The sequence below is a fragment of the Trachurus trachurus genome (assembly GCF_905171665.1).
Source record: "Trachurus trachurus genome assembly, chromosome: 2".
Lineage (NCBI taxonomy): Eukaryota > Metazoa > Chordata > Actinopteri > Carangiformes > Carangidae > Trachurus > Trachurus trachurus.
The window spans coordinates 12,632,206-12,655,587 of NC_139914.1; the positions used below are offsets into that span (position 1 = coordinate 12,632,206).

A 23,382-nucleotide genomic window follows, 5' to 3' on the forward strand; every position below is an offset into this window, starting at 1 on the left:
TAAAGAAAGATTGACATTTATAAAGTTTTCAAATTAATTTAAAGGCGCTTTAATTTGTAAATATAGAAAGGAAATTACTCATTTCTTTATTTTTTTTACTTCATTTTTATTGAGTCATTTATTTAATGATATATGAAAAAGAGAAAAAAAATTAGTACATTGCCTTTAAGTCCATATATTGGTGAATAAGGAATTTTATTCTGAAAAAACAGCACACAATTAGTTACATAAGTCTGTATTACTGACAGAAACAAGGTAACACATGTCAGATAAGATGGGAAATGATGATCTCAGATTCCCAGACAAAGCATTATTGTATTGTTATTGATACTAAGATCGATACTGATATTGATCCACGGTGTTAGAGCCTCCTGGTGATGGGATTTCCTTTCCACTGCAGGACATTTACAGCCGTTAATGCTTCTCTGCAGCAACGAGTTTATTATATCCAAGTGTTTGTAACTTTGTGTGTGACTTGTCCATGTGACCTCATGTTGTAAATATCTCTGCTATGTCCAGTCCTTGTAAACTTGTACCCACGCCTGTGTCGCTCAATAAAAGCCGCGCCCATGCAGATATTTACTGGCATGACCCGATGTCTCTTCACCTCTGCCTCCTCCTTTTTCTTCCTTCTTCACATCTCTCCTCCCTCCTTCCCTCCCTCCCTCCCTCTCTCCGCTCCCCATCAGTCGACGAGCACGAGAGGAGCTCTTTGGTTGTTTCTAAGGCGTTTCTTTTTTTTTTTGCATTTGGAATGGTTTTTACGCTGTGATGCATGCTGGGAAAAAAAAAAAAAAGCTCGGAGATGCTTTGCTCCTCCTCCCTTTCCGAAGTTCTTCCCCTTCATTTCCCTTCAGCGCTTCTCATCCACACGAGGCTGACAATCAATAACGGAAATGGACAAAACACCCTTTAAAAAACATCTTCAGGTTAAGTAGCTTCTCACTCTCAGATCAATTAAGGGGTGTTTTCCCAGAATGCACTTGGCTTTCATTGGAAAAGTGGAACCAAGGAGTTTTTTTTCCCACCATTTTCCCTCCTTCTCCTCCTCCTCCACCCCATGTCTTAGAGAATTTAAACATGGAGAGCCATTGCTGTATTTTCTTATCTTCTTTCCTTTTCTGATACAAACATCTTTCTTAATTTTCTCTTTTTTCTCTCTTCCTCTTTTTCCTCCTCCTTCCCGTTTCCCGTTGTGACGTTGGTTTTCTGTTTTCTTTTTTTTACGGGATTGTTTCATATTTATTCCGATTGGTTTGTGATTTCATTTCATCATCGTTACGTTTGGAAATGTTCTTGTTTTCCTGTCAACTCATCGTGGCCGTGGCTTCTTCACTCGTTCTTTTTACCACCACCTCACCTCTGTGCATGCCATCTGTTTGTTTTGGCTTTGATGCGACAACACACACTCTACCCCTCCCTTCCTTCCTCTTCCTCTTCCTCCTCCTCTTCCCATCAACTTCCCCTTTCATCCTCCTTGTGCTTTTTCTTTATATGTTTCCCACTTTTTTTCCTCCTCTCTGCTTTTCCTGCCACCTCCTTTCCTTTCCTCCAACCTTTTTTGCTGCTCCACACCTCCCACTTCCTCCTCCTCCTCCTCCTTCTTCTTCCTCCCATCCCCCATGACTCGGCAGCATTGGGACGAGGGAGGGGGTGATCCAGAAGAACCTGAGTGGCTTGCTGCCGGTGCGTGACTTCCGGCTGGACCCTAGCCTCCTGTACTCGCTGCCCCTGCTGGCCCTCAGCCCCAACCTCCTGGTGGTGTGGATCTTCCTCAGCGTGGCCTATTTCCTGGCCAAACTCCGCTGCACCTGAGCGCAAAAAACTTAACGTTAAACGCACGTACTGTACGTCCAACGTTCGTGGAGAAAAGAAAAGAAAAGAAAAGGGATGGGGGAATGAAAAAACACTCCACGCTGACTGACTCCCTGTGGGCGTTTCTGAAACTGTGCCACTGTCCTGTGACTGTGAGTGCGTGAACACACTGTCCCTCCCTGACCAAGGGCTTGACGCAACTGACGCCCCAACCGACGATCGAGGACCGGACCACGCTCTCTTTGGTTCCTTGTTTTGTTTCTGAACTCTTTCTGTTTTGTTTTTTTTCTCTTTCCATCCAGCTCGGAGAGAAACAGTTATTATGTCTCTGTTTTAGATGTGATGGTTACCGTCCATAGATCTGACATGAGACTACATCCACACTAAGCTGCCTGAGTGAAATCCAAACCTCATAATATCATTGATATATAAATTAGATGATGCATCATAGATGAAACCTACAGTGTTTGAAGTTGTAGTGACATTAAAATGCTGCTCACCTGTTATTAATATGATAAATAGCCTATAATGATAAGAATAATCAACCTGACAATTAGAACTTGGTATCTAAAAGGCATTTTGTACTGTCATGTGTTGATTTCAGGACTTAGACTTTTAATATTCTTACTCCATTATTTCTACCTTAAAGGGATAGTAGCATTTTTTTAAAGTGAGGTTGTATGATCTACAAATAGCCCCTAAGTACTTTAATTGCAGTAGCAGACTCTCTGCACTCCTCCCGTTAGCAACGCCAGCCCATAATAGCCCTGCCCAGAGATTTACAACACACAGTGTTGTGAACAGATCCAAAGAAACGGCCTATTTTCGAACTGTGTAATTTTTTTTCAGGTAAAACCTCTTTTAGGCCGTGAAAATAGGCCGTTTCTTTGGGTCTGTTCACAACACTGTATGTTGTAAATCTCTGGGCAGGGCTATTATGGGCTGGCGTTGCTAACGGGAGGAGTGCAGAGAGTCTTCTACTGCAATTAAAGTACTTAGGGGCTATTTGTAGATCATACAATCCCACTTTTAAAAAAATGCTACTATCCCTTTAAGTAATGTACTGCCACACAACTCCCAGCTCTTGTGACTGAGCAGCGAATCCAGTTTTTATTGTAGAAAACCCAGAGATTGTGTGGAACACAGATCCAGACAGAGAAGAAAGCTGTGTTGGAATCCAGTCGGTTTAGTGTGAATATAGTCCGAGTCATTTCATGTGAATAATCTCCACATATATAAAATTGTTTCTTAGGTAACAGCTGTATTACACATCTGCCACAAACAGACCAAAATGTTAAGGTTAAGGTTCAGGAGATAAAGAGGAAACTGTACATGTAACTTCCACTGATGTTAGTGGAGCCCCACAGCGCCCCCCTGTGGTCAGACTTGGTGTCTTCTGCCTTATAACAGCAAACTCACTGATAACCAGATAGAAACACGTTGTAACGGTTTATATAATTGAAAAATGAGCCCCCGAGTTGTGAATATGAATAAGACGATGGAGAAATATCTCATTTGTACTTTCAGCTTTTTGCACAAACAGCTGGCTTGTTTCATTTGTGCAATACGTAACGTTTCATCATTGTCTTCCATGTGTTTTTGCACTCGCGAGCTACAATGGAGGAAAAAGCAGTTTTTATTTGGTGCCAAATCAAGCAGCTATACTCTGGCTTACATATATATATACTATATATTTATATTTTCAGGTTTGCTCCTTTTATTTCTTAAAGTCTTCCTGCTTTTCTAGACAGAAGGGGGTTCTTTGCTTCCTCTTCTTCTTCAGCCTGTGCACTTTCCAGCAGATCTGGGTCAGTTTTACTTCTCACTTACATCCGTCTTGATGGGAATTATCCAAACAGATTATTACTATTAGTAATGATAAAATAATTTTCTAATGAACTGAACTCATAGAGAAACATCAGCTAGACTATGTATGATTATAACAACAGGTCCAGTTCAATGAAAACCTTCAGTTAGCTGCACACACACAGTGTTTTAAATATCTTGCAAAGCATACCTAACATGAACAGGCAGGAAAAGCCGTGGATAAGGCCCCGTGACCACACGCATGACTCATTCTCTTAAGATAAGCAGCGGTGTGATCGAAGGCAAGTATGTGCGTTTTCCTGTGTAGCAGGTTGTAGCAGAAACCAGGGCCGTATAGGGGAGAAAGGTGGTGATAACTCTAGGGGCCCAGCGCCCAGTGGGGCCCACAAAAAACCCCAGTAATCTAATCTTTGTATGACTGAATTATTCTGCATAAGACCCTGACTAATACTCATAGTAATGCTGCATTAGCATCAAAACAAAGTAGGCTAAATAAAAAATGATAATACATATGTAGTCTAAGAAAAAAAAACTGGAAAAGTTAGGGGATAGGGGCCCACTCTAGTATTCTTTAAGGGGGCCCAGAATTCCTAGCAACGGCCCTGGCAGAAACAGACAAATACCCAGAACACAGTGGGAAACGAGATGATTCTGTGCATTTTTACATCTCCATTGCTCCTCTTATGTAAGAAGACACTGAATTTACTTATCAATGAATTCATTTTGAAGGTAATTTTGTACATTATTTACATCTGGCTCAGGTTTTATTTATGGCTTCAGCTCATTTGCAAAGGCGTCGCCGTGTTCGACCACAATGGAGTCCATTTAAATAGTCCCATTGTTTCCCATCAGATAATGTGAGTCCGTAATTCAACCCTTCATCTGCTCTTTAGCTTTGTTGCCAATGCAGTGAAGATTAGCTCTGTCTCGCCAATGGACAAAGGATGAAGTTTCCAATTGGCCGATGTTGGAATGTACTGTACGACCGTAGTAGGATATTCAGGAAAGATGTGTGCGATTATGCAGTTCATAGTTAATATTAGCTTTACAGGCCAGGATGATGCAACTAGTTCACTTTAATGGTTAAGCTATAAGATGAATGAATGAGGAGGTTTGTGCCAAATGCTTTTAGTCCGGTTTTTATCTGCTAAATTCAGGTTTGCAGGATCAGTGTTTGCAAAGAGATCCAGTCACAATACAATATGTGATGTATTTGTCTGAATCCACAACGTCACTTCCAGTTGAGCTTATGCAAGTGAGAAAGCAGTAGCCTATATAAGCGTGTTAATGAAGTGGAGTAGAAATGCATCTGGCTGTGCTGTGCTTTCTATTCACAGGAACAGTTTGATGGTTTTGCTGTCAAACTGTTCCTGCAGGTTATTAAACCACTACATCTTATTGTTTTCAATATTGTGCGTGCAATGTGCATTGACACTCTTGTTTAGAGCTAGCCTACCTCTGTGAGACGTTGCAATACATGTTGCGTTTAGAATATAATGAATATATCACATATAGTGACTGAGATGGAGGGATGAGGTAGTTTTTATGAAAATGTGTTCAAGAATATGTCCCCCAAAACACTTACAATCGATTCCCCAGTATTTATAAGTGTAATTACACTAAAGTGCTTCCTGAAAATATTTCTTAGAAAACATTTTATCATTGACCTTAAAGAGAAACATCCCAATTTTGCCAATTTTATTTATATTTATTTATTTTTATTCTGAGGAGTCCAGATATATCAGAGAATATATTTGTACCGCTGTACATAACAGATTGTATCTAAGTGCTTGTATTGCATAAATGCTAATGTTTGCTATATAATATATATATTGTCTTTATTCCAAAGCAGAGTATAAATATATATATATATATATAACTCTATCCAATGTGCTTACTATGCTTGTCACTTTATATCACAATTCAATATGTCTGTGTGATTCCTGTAATATGCACATTTGTTTTTTGTTATGAATTGTTCATTTATTGTACTAAACTGTCAACATACTAACAGTTCGCATGTGCACCCCTTGTTAAAACTTCATATCATTACTTAGAAATTGATTATGTCAATAGGATGATGAATTTAATCTGCAAATTCGATGGATTTCAGGATCAAATATCACATTTTTGTTTAAAGGGATAGTAGCATTTTTTTTTTAAAGTGGGGTTGTATGATCTACAAATAGCCCCTAAGTACTTTAATTGCAGTAGAAGACTCTCTGCACTCCTCCCGTTAGCAACGCCAGCCCATAATAGCCCTGCCCAGAGATTTACAACATACAGTGTTGTGAATGGACCCAAAGAAACGTATTTTTTTTCCAGGTAAAACCTCTTTTAGGCCACGAAAATAGGCCGTTTCTTTGGGTCCATTCACAACACTGTATGTTGTAAATCTCTGGGCAGGGCTATTATGGGCTATTTGTAGATCATACAACCACACTTTTAAAAAAAATGCTACTATCCCTTTAAAAATCTTTTTTATTTTTTATCTACAAAGTTAAATTGTCTCTTTCTGTGTTTTTCTTTTTTCCCATCAGCAGTTTTAATGTCAGAAGCTGTAGTCTCGCTGCTACATGTTGCACTAAATGTACCACAAACCTGAGAAAACCTCCGGGGTGTGTGTGTGTATGTGTGTGTGTGTGTGTGTGTGTGTGTGCGTGTGTGTTAGCGTGAGAGAGCCGCTGTCACTCCTGGAATAAAAACCTTCTGCCTCCACATGCAGATCATAAACACCGCTCAGACGATAACCTTGTTGTGTTTGCATCTTTTCCTCCCTGCTCTCTAGGGGCGGGTATCGCCAAGGACCTCACGATACGATACGCATCACGATACTTGAGTCACGATACGATACGATATTGCGATATCCAAATTTTGCGATATATTGCGATATATTCTACATAGTTCACTGAAAAATGTAAAAGGCATCATGCATCTTAAAATCCGAGTTGTACGTACAGTACATCAGATGATAGTGATAATTTATGGGACAAAATGAGTCAAAACAATGTAATTCAAATGATCCATGCCATTTTATACAAGTGCAAGTTACAACAACATATTTGCATGTACAACACACTGTCTGAGGTAGCAGAGGTGCAGAAGTCGTACTGGATTTACGCCTGAAACATGATTTATTATTTGAAAAAAAAAGTTGAAAAAAATCTATATTTAAATATTGAATATCGATATCGTATCACGATATAAAGTATCGCGATATATTGCCATATCGATATTTTTTGCCCACCCCTAGTGTATTCAAAGATCTGTGTCCTCTCCTCTCTTTTGTTTTGTTTTGTTTTGTTTTGTATCATCAGCTCAGACATGTTGAATTTGTAATTGTCTTTTTTTTTTTAATGTCATTCACACCAACCATCATCTTTATCTTTTTTATTTCTCCCATTCTGTCTGTCCACACCCCCTTCCCCTCCTCCTCCTCTGTCCCCTCCCTCCTCCTCTGTCCCCTCCTCTCCTCCTCTGTCCCCTCCCTCCTCCTCTGTCTCCTCCCTCCTCCTCCTCTGTCTCCTCCCCAGCGAGGGCTGCAGGCGGGAAAACACGGTGAAGAACGTCGGCTGCCGTAAGTACGCCTTTAACTCGCTGCAGCTCAAAGCCTTCCCCAAACACTACCGGCCACCCGACGGCACCTTCGGGAAGGTGGAGACCTGATTGGACGGTGGACTTTCTTTTTTTTTTGGACTTCTGGTCAGGACTGGGTACAATCAAACTGTCGAGTTTGTTTTAGATTTGAATTGTTTTTGGGACATGGAGTCACACTAAACCTACAGGTTTCTACCATCTTAGTATAACAGCTGGTTTTAGGTTGCTCATGTCATATCAATGAATATATGAATGTGTCCCTGTTAGAGAAAAAGAGTCGAGATCTTGGGTTTTTATTTTTTTATTACAAATATGAACATGACCAGCACTGCCTCTCTCCTGATCCAGCAATGTTGTAATCAATATGAGCTATAATATAATTTTAATATTTATGTTCCGCAGTGGAAATCAAGAGGAATTCAATGTCAGTGAGATTAATTACTAAAACCCAGAGGACAAATTAGATTTAAGTCCATGCTTTGTGTTTATCTACGCAGCTCGGACGCTGCCTATGTGAAATATTTAGGCTTTGATATTAATACCATTGGGGAAAAGTAGAAAAAGATCACATTGCATTTAAAAGGGTATGGTTCACACACACAGAAAAGACCAAAAACAAAACCCCCACAGCTCTCTGCTGAGGCCGTAAACAGTTTAATAGTAGTTTCACCTGTAGACTTTTACACAAACAACTCTCAAACAAGAGAAAATAGTTAGATACACATCTAGTACTACTACTGGTAGTGAGCAGAAAGGGAAATCAACAAAACAACACAGTATCTTCAGTTTTGCAGGTTCCACATTTCTCTTCCTATGCATTTTATTTTCATTCTTATTTTTAATTTTAAAGAAGCACATGACATGAATTTAAGAAGGCTAGATAGAGTGAGGGCAAAAACATTTTGTGCATTATCGTTATTTCATTCATGTGTTTTATTTAAACTGCCACGTTAAACTGCAAGTCTCCCTCTGCACCACGAGGGGGCGCCACCGCTCTTCACTTCCCTGCTCTGTGGCGCCACGAGCCGGTTTCAACAGTGCAGCTCATACTTTGTAGTAAAGTGCATCTTACTGTATGATGAAGCACACTGTCAGTCACTGCTGCAGAGACACATTCATACCTGTTTGTGTGTTTTTTTCTTAGCAACGGCGTAGACGCTCTGTTCACTGACACTTGAGAACATCTGTGAAGGTTTTATCGCTGTATATTACATCTTGTTCATGTCTGATATGGTAATAAATATGAAACAGATTTTTTTTTGGGTGTCCGTTGAATATTAAACAATGAACAATGAATAGACACTGGCCAAACAAAGAGACGCTAATAACTTTGCAGTTGTGCAGGGGTGTTTCTAGACAATCTGGGGGCCCCAGGCAAGAGGCACCTTGGAGGCCCCCCACACCCCCCAACCGCAAACAATAACTTTTAATTAATCCAAAAATCTTAATCCATTGATGATTCAATTTTGCAGTAACAACTGCAATATTTTTTTAATTTTTTATTCCACTTTGGTTCAGAGAATTCATCTTACAAATCAACAATACATAAGTGGGTTTTTCCCACAACCCAACAAACTTACAAAACAGAAAAAAAGAGAGAGAGAGAAAAAATATTTCATGTTAACATTTGTACCAGATACAGTAGCATGCAAAAGTTTCTGTTAATGTGAACAGTTAAGCAAGTGGAAGATGAAATGATCTCCAAAAGGTGTAAAGTTAAACATGAAACACTCTTTTTGCAGTATTTAATCAATGTCAGTGTATTCTTTTTTTGTTTTTCCTTCATCTTTTGTTCTTCCACTTTTTTAACTGTTCACATTAACAGAAATTTTGACCTGGGGTGCCCAAACTTTTGCATGCCACTATATATATATAATATCTGCCACTTCCAAATTAGTAACAGTTTGGACAGCACAAGCTGATCTAGTGACATCTGAATTGCTCTTGGTGCCAATAGCTACACTACTCTACTGTCAATGGGATAAATTAACATTGGCATTCAGCACTAACTTGCATTAATTGAACCGTGGTGTGCCGCCACGAATAAATGAATGTATGCAAAACACTGAACTATGCACACTATTCTGTGTGCACAACCATTAGCAACGTCATGTTGTCACTGATCTGGACCAAGTGGACCAGTGTCTGGGGGCCTTAGGCGATGTCCTGGGTTGTTTGTCTTGTTGCAAAGCCTCTGCAGCTGTGATTGAGTGTGTGTGACTGGGAGTTGGATGGAGTTGCGTGCAACGCCACCGTCCCACCACACCAAAAGACTCACATGTTGTTTTGATAATGTTACTCAGAGTTTGCTTTTGGTCTCGGTGAGGCTTTCACATCATTATTCATTCATTATTAATCAAGATATTAAATCTTCATAATCATCATCCTTGATGTGTGTGGATTTTTCCCAGAAAGAAAATTTAACAAAAACATTATCACCCAGTTTGCCCCAACACAGCTCAGTGTGTGAGCTTCACAGTCACATGAAAGCCTGAACCAATTGTGTGAATCATCCATTAACACGTCAGAAAGGGGGAAAGCTAAACAGCTCGCATAATGGGCTGTTGCTGCTTATAAATGTGTGTGATTTGCAGCTCTAAAGAGACAGTCCTCAGACACTTCACCAGCATGAACACCATTTTCTTCATCGGCCAAGTCGTCAGCGTCCTCCCGGTCTCTGCCGTCCTGCTCTATGTCCTCTCCAAACTGGTTTCCCACCGCCGCCGCTGCAGCCGCGTGCGGGACGGTTCGGGCTACGGCGTGTTGATAACGGGCTGTGACAGCGGCTTCGGACACCAGCTGGCTCGCTGTTTGGACGACAAAGGGTTTGTGGTCTTCGCCGGGTGTTTGTCTCCAGAAGGAGCCGGAGCTCGAAGCCTGGAGCGCCAGAGCTCCGGGAATCTGAAACTCCTCAAACTGGACGTCACCAAGGATGAAGACGTGCAGAGGGCGAAGACCACGGTCCAGGAGAACCTGCCAGAGAAAGGTGAGAGTTGAAGACCTCAATTCTGCAAAAACAACAAAAAAAGGACTAGAAATAAAAAAAATCTTGTCTTTTTAAAGTGACATTTAACCTCTGACCTTTCCACTCTCAGGTCTGTGGGCCGTGGTCAACAACGCTGGGATCTCAGACTGGGCCGAGGTGGAGTGGAGCACCATCGAGGACTTCCGCTCCATGGTGGACGTCAACCTGTTCGGCTGCATCCGGACCTCCATCGCTTTCCTACCTTTGGTCCGTGCTGCTAAAGGTCAGAAATCACACAACCTCCTGTGTGGGGGTGGGAGAAAAAAATCGATTCACATAAATATCGCAATATCTTTTTTTGACAATTTTTAAATCAATTTTTTTTTTTAATATATATTGTGCAATGTGCATTTGTTCGCCTTTTGGGGACTAAACGAGGCTGCTCTCTCTCTCTGACAGCTGCCCACTTGTTTATATCTGATAAGCTCCGCCTGGCTCCATCTAGTGGCCGAATTAAGGATTTGGATTTGCGATAATACTCCTTTAACGTTTCTTGTGTCTTCGCTGGCTGCCACAGGTCGGATGGTTTTCATGTCGAGCATCTTCGCCTTCTTCAACTGCCTGAACATGGGAGCGTACAGCGTCTCCAAGAGGGGGCTGGAGGCTTTTGCAGATTGTTTGAGGGTTGAAATGGACAGTTTTGATGTGAAGGTAAAGTTTCCTCTCTCCTTGTTTTAGAGTTTCCTTCATTTGACTTCATTTACACTCATTATTTTATCTGACAACAAAAAATATGCAAATTTAACCTTATCTGTTTTTGTGCTTTTGTGTCATTTTCACTTAATTTAACCTTAAAAAGTCTAAATTTATGTAATTATAAAAGAGCTCACCCACCTAAATGCCCCTCGTACTGTCTAGTTTGTATAATTTACCATTAATGTCATTTAGTTTAACCCTCCTGTTCCTTTCCTCCATTCTTCCTTCTTTCCTTCCTCTCTCCCTTCCTTACACAATCCTTTTTCCTTTCCTTCATTCATTCGTTCCTTCCCTTTGTCCTTACTTCTTCTTCCTTCCCCTTTTAATCCAATTGACCTGATCTGTTCCCTCCCTCCATCTTTCTTTCCATCCTTTTCCCCTTCCTTCCTTCTTCCCTCCCTTCTTCCCCCCTTCTTCCTTCTTTTGTCTTCCTTCCTCGAACAAATCTGTTCCCTCCCTCCATCTTTCTTTCCTTCCTTTTTCCCCTCCTTCTTTCCACAATCCATTTTCCTTTCCTTCCTTCCTTCCTTCCTTTTTGGCCCAATCTGTTCCCTCCCTCCTTCTATCTTTCCTTCCTTCCTTTTGTCCTTCCTTGACCCAGGAGGACAACAGGAGGGTTAAATATGTAAGGAAGCTCATTTGTGCCAAAAAGAGAAGGAAATGCCTCTTTTCTCCGACTGTCCTATGAAATAAAGGCAGAAAAAAAGCCAAAGAAAATAATAAAATAAAAAAGAAGGATATGAGAACTGAAACAGCATCTCCTCTACTTCCAGGTCAGCATCATCCAGCCGGGGAACTTCGGCCAAGCCACCAACATCCTGAGGAGGAAAACGGGTTCAGATATCTGGGAGCGACTGGACGAGGAGCGACGGCAGACCTTCAACCGGCAGTACGTCCACCTGGCCAACGACTACTTCCTGTCCACGTGTGAGCAGGGCTTCAGGGACGGTGACGTGGTCGTCGACGCCATGGTGCACGCGGTCACGTCGGCCCGGCCCAAACACAGATACCTGCTGGTGTCGGCCTTTGAGCGGTTCTTCTTCCTGCTGTTTCCTCTCCTCCCCTCGGTGCTCACAGACGCTGTGTTTTCTCTCAGCTCCATGTACGGCAAGAGAAAAGAGATGCTGTATGCCAAGTAGATTCACTGTTGGAATAAAAGTTTGTCTATTTTTATCATGAGCTGTTCTTTTGGGTTTGTTTCTCATCGTTTTTTATTCTCAGTGGCAGCAGAACAAGGTGCTAGTTAAAGGGATAGTAGCATTTTTTTTTTAAGTGGGGTTGTATGATCTCCAAATAGCCCCCAAGTACTTTAATTGCAGTAGAAGACTCTCTGCACTCCTCCCGTTAGCAACGCCAGCCCATAATAGCCCTGCCCAGAGATTTACAACATACAGTGTTGTGAATGGACCCAAAGAAACGGCCTATTTTCACGGCCTAAAAGAGGTTTTACCTGAAAAAAACAAAACACAGTTCCATTGTTCACTATAATATAATTTTTTCCAGCCCTTCAATGTGCAGGAAAAATGCAGTTTTTATTTGGAGCTAACCAACTGCTGATCGGCGGGCGCTAACCCTGGGCGGAGGGATACGTGAGTTGGTTAGGTCCAAATAAAAACTGTGTTTTTCCTGCACTTTGAAGGGCTGGAAAAAATTATATTATAGCAAACAATGGAACTGTGTTTTTTTTTCACGTAAAACCTCTTTTAGGCCGTGAAAATAGGCCGTTTCTTTGGGTCTGTTCACAACACTGTATGTTGTAAATCTCTGGGCAGGGCTATTATGGGCTGGCGTTGCTAACGGGAGGAGTGCAGAGAGTCTTCTACTGCAATTAAAGTACTTAGGGGCTATTTGTAGATCATACAACCCCACTTTAAAAAAATGCTACTATCCCTTTAAGGAATTATTATTATTATTATGATTTTCTCATCTTGTTGTTCATTATAAGTGATTATAACTCCAGGCTGCAGTTTAGATGGTGGGAGAAAATGGAAGATCCATCAACCTCTTACCCATGAAATCAGATTTTTTTGCCCTCAGGGAAAGCGAGGCACAGGACAGTCAGTCGCACAACAACTCTAAAAGTGTTAATGGGACATTTCTGAGAGGAAGTTTAACTTCCAGGAACACGGGGAAAAGAAACTTCTTGTTAATTCTCTCATAAATTAAAAGCTTAGATATAAAACACACTGTTGTTAATCTTCTGATTATTCTACATGTAATCCATTAACTGTTCAATACTAGAAACATTTTGATGGATTAAAAAAAGAAAATAAGTGTGAAATCCACATCTGAAAGGCGATGAAATATTAAAGGGACAATCCTTGCACTGGTGTCACTGATGAGGATCAAGTGCAGAAAAAAATAAAGGCCGTATTCCATATGGAAGAGATTAAATCTTAAATGACCTTCAATGACCTGATTCAGTTGAATGAACCTGAGTTGAGTGAAACCACATGATGCAGTTTTACTCATCTGAGCGTTAAATGACTAGTAGATGATTTATTTTCAAGGAACTCTTTGACCTCACACCAAAAACCCATCAGTGACTCCTGATGCGTCCGCAGCAGAGAGGCTTCATTGTGCATCAAAGGAGCAGCGGCTCTGACTCTGGCGTGTGTTGGTCGGGAAGTTTTCATGAGTCACAGCTTTAACGAAACGACAAACAAACATAAGTGAGAGTAAATGAGGTTGTTGTGAGCCACTGGATGACTGGTATCGTCCCCCTAGGGTAAGTTAATGTGAGTTTAGACAGCAAACTTGAGGTTGAAGCCCTCTCCCTCACTCCTGTGTGATGCTGCTGCCCTCAGCTGGTCAGAGTAGGAACTGATTTTTATAGGACAAAAAGCATGTTCACATTTGAAGTAGAATCTTCTTTATTTGTCACAGTGTTTGTTTTCAATTTTCCTACAGTTTCTTCGGCTCAAACCTGTGGAAAATTGGTTATTTATGAATATCTTTTCCAAATTTTAAAACATCTTTTGAACCATTTATCAAGCAAAACATGAACATTTGCTGATTCCATCTTCTTCAATCTGTGTGTTAACTTTTTTGGTCCCGTGCTGACAGAGTTGCATCACATTTATCAAATTTCCAAAACAAGTAAATCAGGTCAAAAACATTTTCTTCCTCCCAATGGAGCCTCACATCTTTCCTTCCATGCTCACAGAACACACCAGCGCACCTTCTCCGGATTAATTATTCTTTTTTTTTTTACAGTCTTATTGGTTTCTTTTGATCTAAATCATCCCAGAGAGCCACGGAGGCAGGAAGAGTCCGACTGTTCCCAGCAGACACACGATGATGAACATCCACAGGAAGATCCGGTCCACGACCATGGCGACGTACTTCCAGTCCTCCTGCACCTGTGGAGACAGGAAGAGACGAGATGTCTGCAAAACTTCATCATCTTAAAGGGATAGTTTACTATTTTAGCAAATTTACCTCTTGCCATAATCCCTATATCGTCATAGCAGTAGGTTCATTACCTTTAATTATCGGTGCATGTTGTTTTGAGATCAGCGGGGCAGAGACGTGAGCTGCTCAGTGAACACAATGGAGGTGAATGGTACAGGTCGCCTGTCCCTCATCAAATTTCCAATCCAACAACTCCAAAACGCTCTGGTGGACAAGTTGTGACCTGCACATTCACCACGCTATGAAAAAATCATGTAACATTACAAGACGGAGTTGTTTTTGAGGCAAATGCACAGCCGGAACTACATCCCAGACATGGCTGCTGGGCGGAGTGATTTCAAAAGCGCAAGTAGTTCCGAGTATTTGCTTCGTGTGTCATAATTTTACATAATTATAAACATGATTATTTCATAGCGTGGTGAATGTGCAGGTCACAACTTGTCCACAAGAGCATTTTGGAGTTGTTGGATTGTGTATTTGATGAGTTTGATGAGGGACAGGGGACCTGTACTGTTCACCTCCATTGTGTTCACTGAGCAGCTCACGTCTCTGCCCCGCTGATCTCAAAACAACATGCACCGATAATTAAAGGTAATGCACCAACTGCTATGACTATAGGGATTATTATAGCAATGGGCAAATTTGCTAAAATATTGAACTATCCCTTTAACAACAACAACACGTGGCTGCACTCACTGAAAAGTCTGCGTCCTCGGCCCTCAGGTGCTCTGCGATGTAGGTGACCCCCTCCAGGGCTGAAACCACCGCGGGAGACATGACAGAGGCTGACGGGATCGAACCGCGCTCCACGAGGGGGGTGTCCCAGTCCAGGACGGACGTGCAGTGCCTCTGCGGGAGGAGGGTGTAGCCCAGAGAGGGAGGGGAGGGGGACGAGAGGGAGGAGACCCGCTGCACGCCGAACCTCGTCAGGTTGTCTGAGTTTGAGTAACCGTGAAGGTCGTAGTGGCGAAGCTCATCTCTGGTATCCAAGGAGTCCAGCTGGTACCCGCTGTAGCAACCGTTGCCATCCTGGTTGCCGTGGAAATCGATGTCGGACTCCTCTGTGATCCAGGTGGATGCGATGTGGGAGGGGCCGGGGGTCCGGACAGGGAGGAGCCTATCCGTCCGCCTGAGAAGAAAGAAGTTTGGGTTTAGAAGATCTATTTTTTTGGTTTGTTGCTGTTCACAAACAGTAACCACACTAAAAAATGTTGGGTTATCTCTGTAACCCAATTTCTGAGTTATTGGTGTTGGGTTATTTTTCCAGAGTGTAACCCATTTTCAGGGTTATAGGCTATGAATTTAACCCAATTCCTGGGTTGTTCAAGTAATTGGATTTTTTTTTTTTTTTTTTTTTTTACAAGAGTTTACTTTTAAACCAACACTAAGGAACTTTTCAACCTTCATAAAATATTTTCATAACTTTTGTGATGATACATCGACTTACAACAAGTTGAATGACACCTCTGTCATGGCCTGAGGGGGTCTGTATCTCTTTCTCTGGCACTAAGCAACTTTGAGGAGCATGGTAGGAACCCTGCTCTCACGCTAGTGTTCATGGGAAATGGAGTCTTCCTTCACTTTCACGTTTGCGAGTCACAAGAAGGAGGGAAAAGGCAAAACAGCACTTTAGCAATGGATTATGTTTGTGTTTTCACTTTGAAATGATCCACTGGAAACAGAAACTTAGTTTTGATGTCTTTTGTTAATTTTAATGCAGGATATTTACAGGGCTTCACGCTAGTGTTCATGGGAAATGGAGTCTTCCTTCAGGCAAAACACTACCGCTTTGGTCCACAGGCGCCGCCAAACTCAACCAAAACTGAAAGTTCTTTAGTACTGCTTTAATAGGTTTATATTAAAACATAAGATAATCAATCGAGAAAGTTTTCTTTCTCTTTTGAAGAGAAAGGTACTAATGATAAGTAATTGCACTTGAAGGACCACTTAACCACTTTTCAATCTAGGTCTGCAGGGAGCGCTCCAAACTTGTTAACCAGTGACACCACTGCCATTCATTTCTGTGACAGTGGTGTCACTTGGTAGAAAAGTTTGGAGCACTCTCTGTAGTTTTTAACAACCAAACTGTTGGGTTAAAAAACAACAACCCAATTTTAACCCAGCTGCTGGTTTGAATAAGGACAAACCCCTTTTTTGGGTTATTTTAACCCAATGGGTTAAGAGAAAAAGAAAAAAAGAATAACCCAACCCGTTGGGTTAAAATTTAACCCAAAAAAGGGGTTTGTCCTTATTTGAACCAGCAGTTGGGTTAAAATTGGGTTATTTTTTAACCCAACTGTTTTGGCGACCAGCTCACCTGACAGGCCTCAGACTGTGATGCGGACGCCTCATGCACAGCCAGCGCGGCACGGCGGACAGGAAGAGCCTCCTGACCCAGCGCGGCATGGTGTGGGTGGCCGAGGAGCGGTGGTGCACGTTGAGCACGAAGACGGTGATGACGATGGACAGGGTGACGAAGATCATGGTGAAGAGCAGGTACTCCCCGATCAGCGGGATGACCAGCGACGTGGACGGGATGATCTCGGTGATGAGCAGCAGGAAGACGGTGAGCGACAGCAGCACGGAGATGCACAGCGTGATCTTCTCGCCGCAGTCGGACGGCAGGTAGAAGACCAGCACGGTCAGGCAGGAGATGAGGAGGCAGGGGATGATGAGGTTGATGGTGTAGAACAACGGGAGGCGGCGGATGACGAAGTAGTAGGTGATGTCCGGGTAGATCTCGTGGCAGCAGTCGTACTTCTTGGTGTTGTAGGTGCCCACCGCGTTGACGATCGCCCACTCGCCGCTCTCCCAGTAATCCTGCAAACACAATGGATCATTGGCCGTGAACGGTCAAGAGCTTCACCAGCATCCTGTGTGACAGCTGTGGCTCTCCTTTCTCTGGTGCAACAACTAGGGATGTCACGATTATAGATTTTCTTGGTACGATTATTGTCAGAGAAATAATCACGGTACTACGATTATCACGATTATTATGCACTAATTAATTTCACAACACTATGAATGTGTAAAATCTAATATAGTCAGAATATAACTACATTACTCATTGTTTACACAAAATATTTCAAGTATCTATTAATATATGACGAATTCTTAATCCCCAGGGGAAACGTTTGAAATATTCAGGTCATGAATTGTCATCTATACCAAATGTTTGCGTTTATTTTAATCGTTTTTTGTTTTGTTTTGCTTTTTTTAAATTAAAAATGACACGCTAACATTTAAATTCCTACCAATTCAATGTTACGTTAGTTAAATGGACCAGTATCTGAGCATTTACCTTTATTTTTGCGCACATCTGCCAATAAGGTTCCAACATCAAACTTTTGTGAAAGTAACGGTATTTAGGAATCTTTACAATTAAATAATTGTGGCGTTTAATACCACGATTAATTGTGAAAACAAGTAATCGTGACATCCCTAGCAACAACCAAAACTGTGGTTGCACCAAAGAAAATATCAGACAAGAGACAAAACAGTTTGGAAGCTACAGGATTTCATCTCAGCTTTTTGGAGATGATGTTGTCCTGTTGGCTCCTTCGTACTGGGGCGGTTTGCAGCCGAGTGTGAGACAGCCGAGATGAGAATCAGCACCTCCAAGTCAAAGGCCATGGTTCTTGACCGGAAAAAGGTGGCTTGCCCCCTCCAGGTCAGAGAGCTCTTGCCTCAAGTGGAGGAGTTTGAGTATCTAGTGGTCTTGTTCACGAGTGATGGAAGGATGGAACGTGAGATTGACAGAAGGGTCGGTGCAGCGCCTGCAATAATGCGGTCGATGTACCGGTCTGTTGTGGTGAAAGAGGGTTTACTGGTCAATCCACGTTCCTACTCTCACCTATGGTCATGATCTTCTGGTCATGACTGAAAGATCATGGATACAAGCAGCCGAAATGGGTTTCCTCTGCAGGGTGGCACCGCTGAGATGGCTTGGGCATCTGTATCGAATGCCTCCTGGATGCCTGTTCTGGGCATGTCCCACCAGGAGGAGGCCCAGATGAAGACCCAGGACACCCTGGAGTGACTATGACACTCAGCTGACCTGGGAATATCTTGAGATCCTCCCAGAAGAGCTGGAGAAGGTGTCCCGGGAGAGGGAAGTCTGGGCATCCCAGAAGAGACAGAGATTCATCCTCTGAATGTAGAGGAATGTCTCAACCAAATGTTGTGCCAATCCACTGAGAAGATGTCAAGATATTTATCAAGTCACTAAATATGTTTGACCTACTGATGTTCATCAGGATTAATCCTCAAGGAATCATGAACATCTGCAACAAATTTCATGTCAACCCAGTTTGGAGCAAAGTGGTGGACCAGAACATCCACATCCCTCTAACATCATGATGTCTCCTCAGCTCCTAAACAAACCTCCTCCTCCTACTGCTTCTCTTTTGCTGATCTGTGCATTTCATTCCTTGAGAACTAAAAGCAACGGAGGCTCAAAGATTCAAAATGAGAAATCTGTTGATTAGAAAATGTGAGCAGACACAGTATTTTGCATTTGCAGGCATCCTGCTGCAAAACAAAACAATGAGAGGAAGTAAAGGGGCAGATTTGCAAATTTGTGCAAACAAACACAGAAGGATAAACCAACAGTCGGACCCCACCTTCAGATCCACCGTGTTCTCAAAGGGCTCCAGGTCGATCTTGGCCCGGTCGTACGTCCAGGAGCCGAACTTCATCTTGCAACTCTGCTGGTCGAAGGGGAAGAAGGTGACGTCGATGGAGCAGGACGACTTGTAGATGGCGGGGGGAACCCAGCGGATACGACCGGTGTGAAAGAGCTGGGCCTTGGTCATGTGGGTGACGGCGAACTCCCCGTCCGCACTGGGGAAAACAACGTATCGGGAGACAAAAGAAAGTCATTTTCAGCACGGAAACGAAGCCCATGTTTCCGTCTCATTACGTTTCAACCACAAAAGGCGAATCAACAAACCTGGAGCTACGCTGGTTTACAGAGACAGTGCTAAATAATTGATCGCTGACTGTTGACACTGCATTCATGATGCAACCTTGGTTAAACAAATGCTGAGGGAGGAGAGGAGAGTTTCATCCAGCTCCCAGACAAAATTTTGGAATTAATGCTTCCTCCAGGCTCGGAGGGGGAAAAAAAAAAACTAAAACTCAGACTAAAGCTGTGTGATGCAAGATCGCTGTGCAGCTGCAACAGAATCAGGGTCATTTTTTTCAACAGGATCATTTGCATGTATCACCAAATTGGTATGCAGGGTTATGGAGGACCTTCCCTCCTTATGCGCTCTCCACTCGATGAAGATCAAGCAGGTAATTGATCACTACAGATAATATCCAACTCCTACAAACATTCAGATTCATCTCTGCTGAAGTGCACGACCCTCCATTAGTGTGCATGTGGAGACATTTTTTATTTTTACTTGTTGTACAGGACGATGTCGGGCACCCAGATGAGCTCAGAGGGAACTCTGATGGACGTCACGTTGTCGTAGTCGGAGGGAGTCCACTGCAGTTTGTAATCCGTCCACTCCTGTCCACAAACAACACTTTTAATCTTCAGCCAAGAAAGGTCAAGTTGAGAGATGATTGATATTGTTACATAACTCAATATCAGGTTTCGAGAACTCCTTTTTTTGGCCCTGCTGAGCTTCCATAGAAGAAACCAGACTCTTTCCTACCTGTTTCAGCCACACGTTGGTCGTCATCATCTGATTTTTCTCGTCCTAACAGCAAAGAATCAACACAAACATTTGATGCATCAAATCTATATGTGTACATATGGAGGGGTTTTTTTTTGTGTGTGTTTTCCTACCACATCGATCAGCTGTGCAATAGATAGCCCAAACTTAACGATGACCACATCTGTGATGTTTCGTGCAGGACGTGTCCACTTGCTGTAGCCTCCGAACAATGTCCTGAAGAGCTCGTCCTCTGTGTGACCATGAGTCCACTCCTCGGCCAGCACTGACGGAGAGAGAGGGGTCAGAGGTCACAGAGAAGATTTAGTCCAGTCATTTTATGAGAAAAGGTTAAACAAATTGCAACAGAAGCAAACTCAACTGATTTTGTATCTTCAGCATGTCCTGAATGAGGGAAAAAAAAAGCCCCGAAGAATCCCATTAGGGGAAAGTTTTGAAAAACACCCAAACATATCCCATTTGCATATAAAAAAAAATTCACGTGAATAGGGTAACATTTTTTTAACTGTAATATGTTAACAAGATTGAACAAGACATTTTCACCTGCTCTACCCAATGTTTAGATCAGGTGCCGTATGTATGCAAATTAGCCATACGTAATTGGATTATGCACTGATACCCTATTCACGTGAACTTTTTTTTAATATGCGTATAAATGGGATATGTTTGGGTGTTTTTCGAAACTTTCCCCTAATGGGATTCTTCGGGGCTTTTTTTCCCTCACTCAGGACATGTTGAGGATACAAAATCAGTTGAGTTTGCTTCTGTTGCAATTTGTTTAACGTTGACCCCTTTTTTGGCCTAAAATTACTGGACTAATTTACAACATTTCACTTTTGTTGTTTTTGTTTTATTCACCTCTGCCTTTTTTATTTTGGCTTTAAGTGTCAGATGTGATTTAATCTTCAAATATCCTCTTCTCTCTCCTCACTTTTAGTACCCTCTTCCTCACCCTGTCCCCTTTTCTTTCCCTCACCCCTCTCTCTCTGTCTTCCTCTGTCTCTGAGCCCACAGCTTTGAACTGTGGCGAGCAACCTGGCATCACCAGCGAGCAATTTTGGGATTAGCTGCTGGTGCAAGAAACGGCGAGCCAGGCAGGAGCACAAACTGTGCAAACGTGTGTGCGCGCGATGCCAGGTTTTGTGATTATATTGTCTATTTATAACCGACAAAATGATGTTTCAGGTGAGGCTCTGCCAGTGGAGGAGGAACAACAGGATCATGTGTTGTGGGATTACAGGATTCAGCATTGACACGTGAAATCTGCAACTTCTTATTTATAACTAACTATTTAGGATAAACCATGACAGCATGATGGGTCAATTGTTTAACTTTTAATTCACACAAATGCACTTTTATTTTATAAAATCTGCTTGTTTAAATGCACTGTGATAAAAAGAAGTGTCTTAATTCCTTTATAAATACATGCAACATCAATATCAATGCACATAAGGTTAAATTTCCCTTAGAAAAATCAATCTGGACTATGTGATGTTTATCCAGATGTATTATAAATGCATATATTTCCAATTCCATATACACACAACACAACACAAATGTGCAGGACTCCTATGTAGGCAATCTACTGTAGTAAAAGTAAGTTTTTAGTTCTCCAAAAGCTTCATTAAAGGGTTAATCACATACAATGGGATACAGGAGGTACTAATATCTGTAATTATTATTATGAAGTCACTGTTAAGCTGCTGCAGATATTATAAAATCTCTATAACAATGGCATGATAATAAACGCACCATTAAATGTTGCATAAAAGAATCAGGGATTAAAAACAAATTATTTTAAAGTCACTCTACAATATGAGTATTATAGGATTATAACTTATCTATTTGGAGCATTAAACAATAAAAAGCACATCAGCTGTTACTCACCGGAGCTGCCGAGGATCCAGCAGCAGCAGCAGCAGATCAGCGGCGTCAGGTTATTTCCTCTCAGCTCCATGGGAAACGAAGGAATAAAAAAAAGGAGTGCAGGTCCGTGAGGATGAAGCTCAGGCTGTGTGACAAGTTTCCAGCCTTTGTCACTGTAAACCCCCCTCCTCCTCCTTCCTCCTCTTCAAACAGCCCCTCACTCAAACCCGGACTACACCATCAGAGTCACACAACATGTGTTTCTGCATCTGCTCCAATAATTATAACAATAATGGTCCCTATTGTTTTTTTTTAAGTTATCATTAGGTCTATTATTATTATCATCATTTTAAAATCAATTTTATCCCTCTGTTTAAATTAGTCAGAACATTTTAATTTTACCACATCTCATTGAGACATGCTCATTCTCATTTCCAATCAGTGGTGTGCACAGGGGGGGCAGGGGGGGTGGTCGCCCCAGCTCCTGGCCCAATTGTTGAAAAACACACACTAAAAAATGTTGGGTTATCTCTGTAACCCAATTTCTGAGTTATTGGTGTTGAGTTAAATTTTTTTGGGTTGTTTTTCCAGAGTGTAACCCATTTTCAGGGTTATAGGGCTATGAATTTAACCCAATTCCTGGGTTGTGCAAGTAATTGGGTTATTTTTCAGTGAGTAACCCATTTGTTGGGTTGGGTTGGGTAATTCTGTGACTTAACTGGCTGGATCATTTGAAAAATGCTGTCCGCGCACTACAACATTGGGTTATTTTTAACCCAACTATTAGGTTGAGCAAGTGCTTTATACACGACCCAATAGTTGGGTTAAAAATAACCCAACGTTGTAGTTAGCATAACCCAACTCTTGGGTTGAATATTCAACCCAAAAGTTGGGTCAAAAAGATTAACCCAACCCATTGGGTTAAAATAACCCAAAAAGGGGTTTGTCCTTATTTGAACCAGCAGTTGGGTTAAAATTGGGTTAATTTTTAACCCAACTGTTTTTAGTCTGCATGCTGCAGTGCCTTCTTGGGAGCCAAAACGCGTGCTAAAGTCTCCTCTTCTGTGGCGATGGTGCGCTGTATGTGCCCTTTTTTAACTTTTCGCCTCTGCCCTTCAAAAAGTCGTGCACGCCACTGTTTCCAATATTAACATTACTGTTTGGAAAATGAATCGAAGAAAACTTGAGCCATCTGTGACACTACCTGAAAGTTTAAGCTCATTTTTGTGAATTTAAAATGCTGCATAACACCAAATGACTTTCTTGCAGCGAAGATCTGAACTGACTGCTGAGGCCAAACCCTCGTACACATCCTCCACCAAGGTCAATAGCCCCTCAGGTTCAGTCAGGCGTTATGCCATATACTGTAGGCCCCCTGACCACAACTCCCCTTCTCCACTCTGAATGAAGTATCTGTGTCTGCAGTGTGAATATATATATATATATATATCACTG

The 23,382-nt window shown here is 41.9% G+C and overlaps 3 protein-coding genes across 13 annotated transcripts in view; 2 read left to right on the top strand and 1 right to left on the bottom strand.

Annotated features, from left to right (window-relative positions):
• The window catches only part of LOC310998640 (inositol polyphosphate-4-phosphatase type I A-like), a 50,295-nt gene extending 41,835 nt beyond the window's left edge, over window positions 1-8,460 (top strand). For 5 of the 11 annotated variants that reach the window (XM_083988789.1, XM_083988797.1, XM_083988793.1 and 2 more), the window contains one exon: window positions 7,176-8,459. In XM_083988789.1, coding sequence (XP_083844915.1) covers window positions 7,176-7,308 — 133 coding nt within the window. In that variant the 3' untranslated portion in view covers window positions 7,309-8,459. Of the gene's footprint in view, window positions 1-7,175 lie in introns of all 11 variants that reach the window. The other 6 variants (XM_083988792.1, XM_083988794.1, XM_083988795.1 and 3 more) reach the window with 2 other exon arrangements.
• Window positions 8,461-9,492: 1,032 nt separating this feature from the next.
• On the top strand, window positions 9,493-12,099 carry LOC310997125 (D-beta-hydroxybutyrate dehydrogenase, mitochondrial; the record flags this gene model as incomplete). Its single annotated transcript, XM_083986756.1, has 4 exons — window positions 9,493-10,225; window positions 10,335-10,487; window positions 10,782-10,915; window positions 11,734-12,099. The coding sequence occupies exons 1-4, from the start codon at window positions 9,817-9,819 to the stop codon at window positions 12,097-12,099; spliced, it is 1,062 nt and encodes a 353-aa protein (XP_083842882.1). The 5' UTR covers window positions 9,493-9,816.
• Window positions 12,100-14,196: 2,097 nt separating this feature from the next.
• On the bottom strand, window positions 14,197-22,018 carry LOC310998211 (neuronal acetylcholine receptor subunit alpha-2-like; the record flags this gene model as incomplete). The annotated part of the gene is made up of 8 exons (XM_083988149.1): window positions 14,197-14,322; window positions 15,071-15,503; window positions 16,692-17,194; window positions 18,997-19,216; window positions 19,783-19,892; window positions 20,041-20,085; window positions 20,175-20,326; window positions 21,949-22,018. The coding sequence occupies 8 exons, from the start codon at window positions 22,016-22,018 to the stop codon at window positions 14,197-14,199; spliced, it is 1,659 nt and encodes a 552-aa protein (XP_083844275.1).
• Between the last annotated feature and the right edge of the window lie 1,364 nt (window positions 22,019-23,382).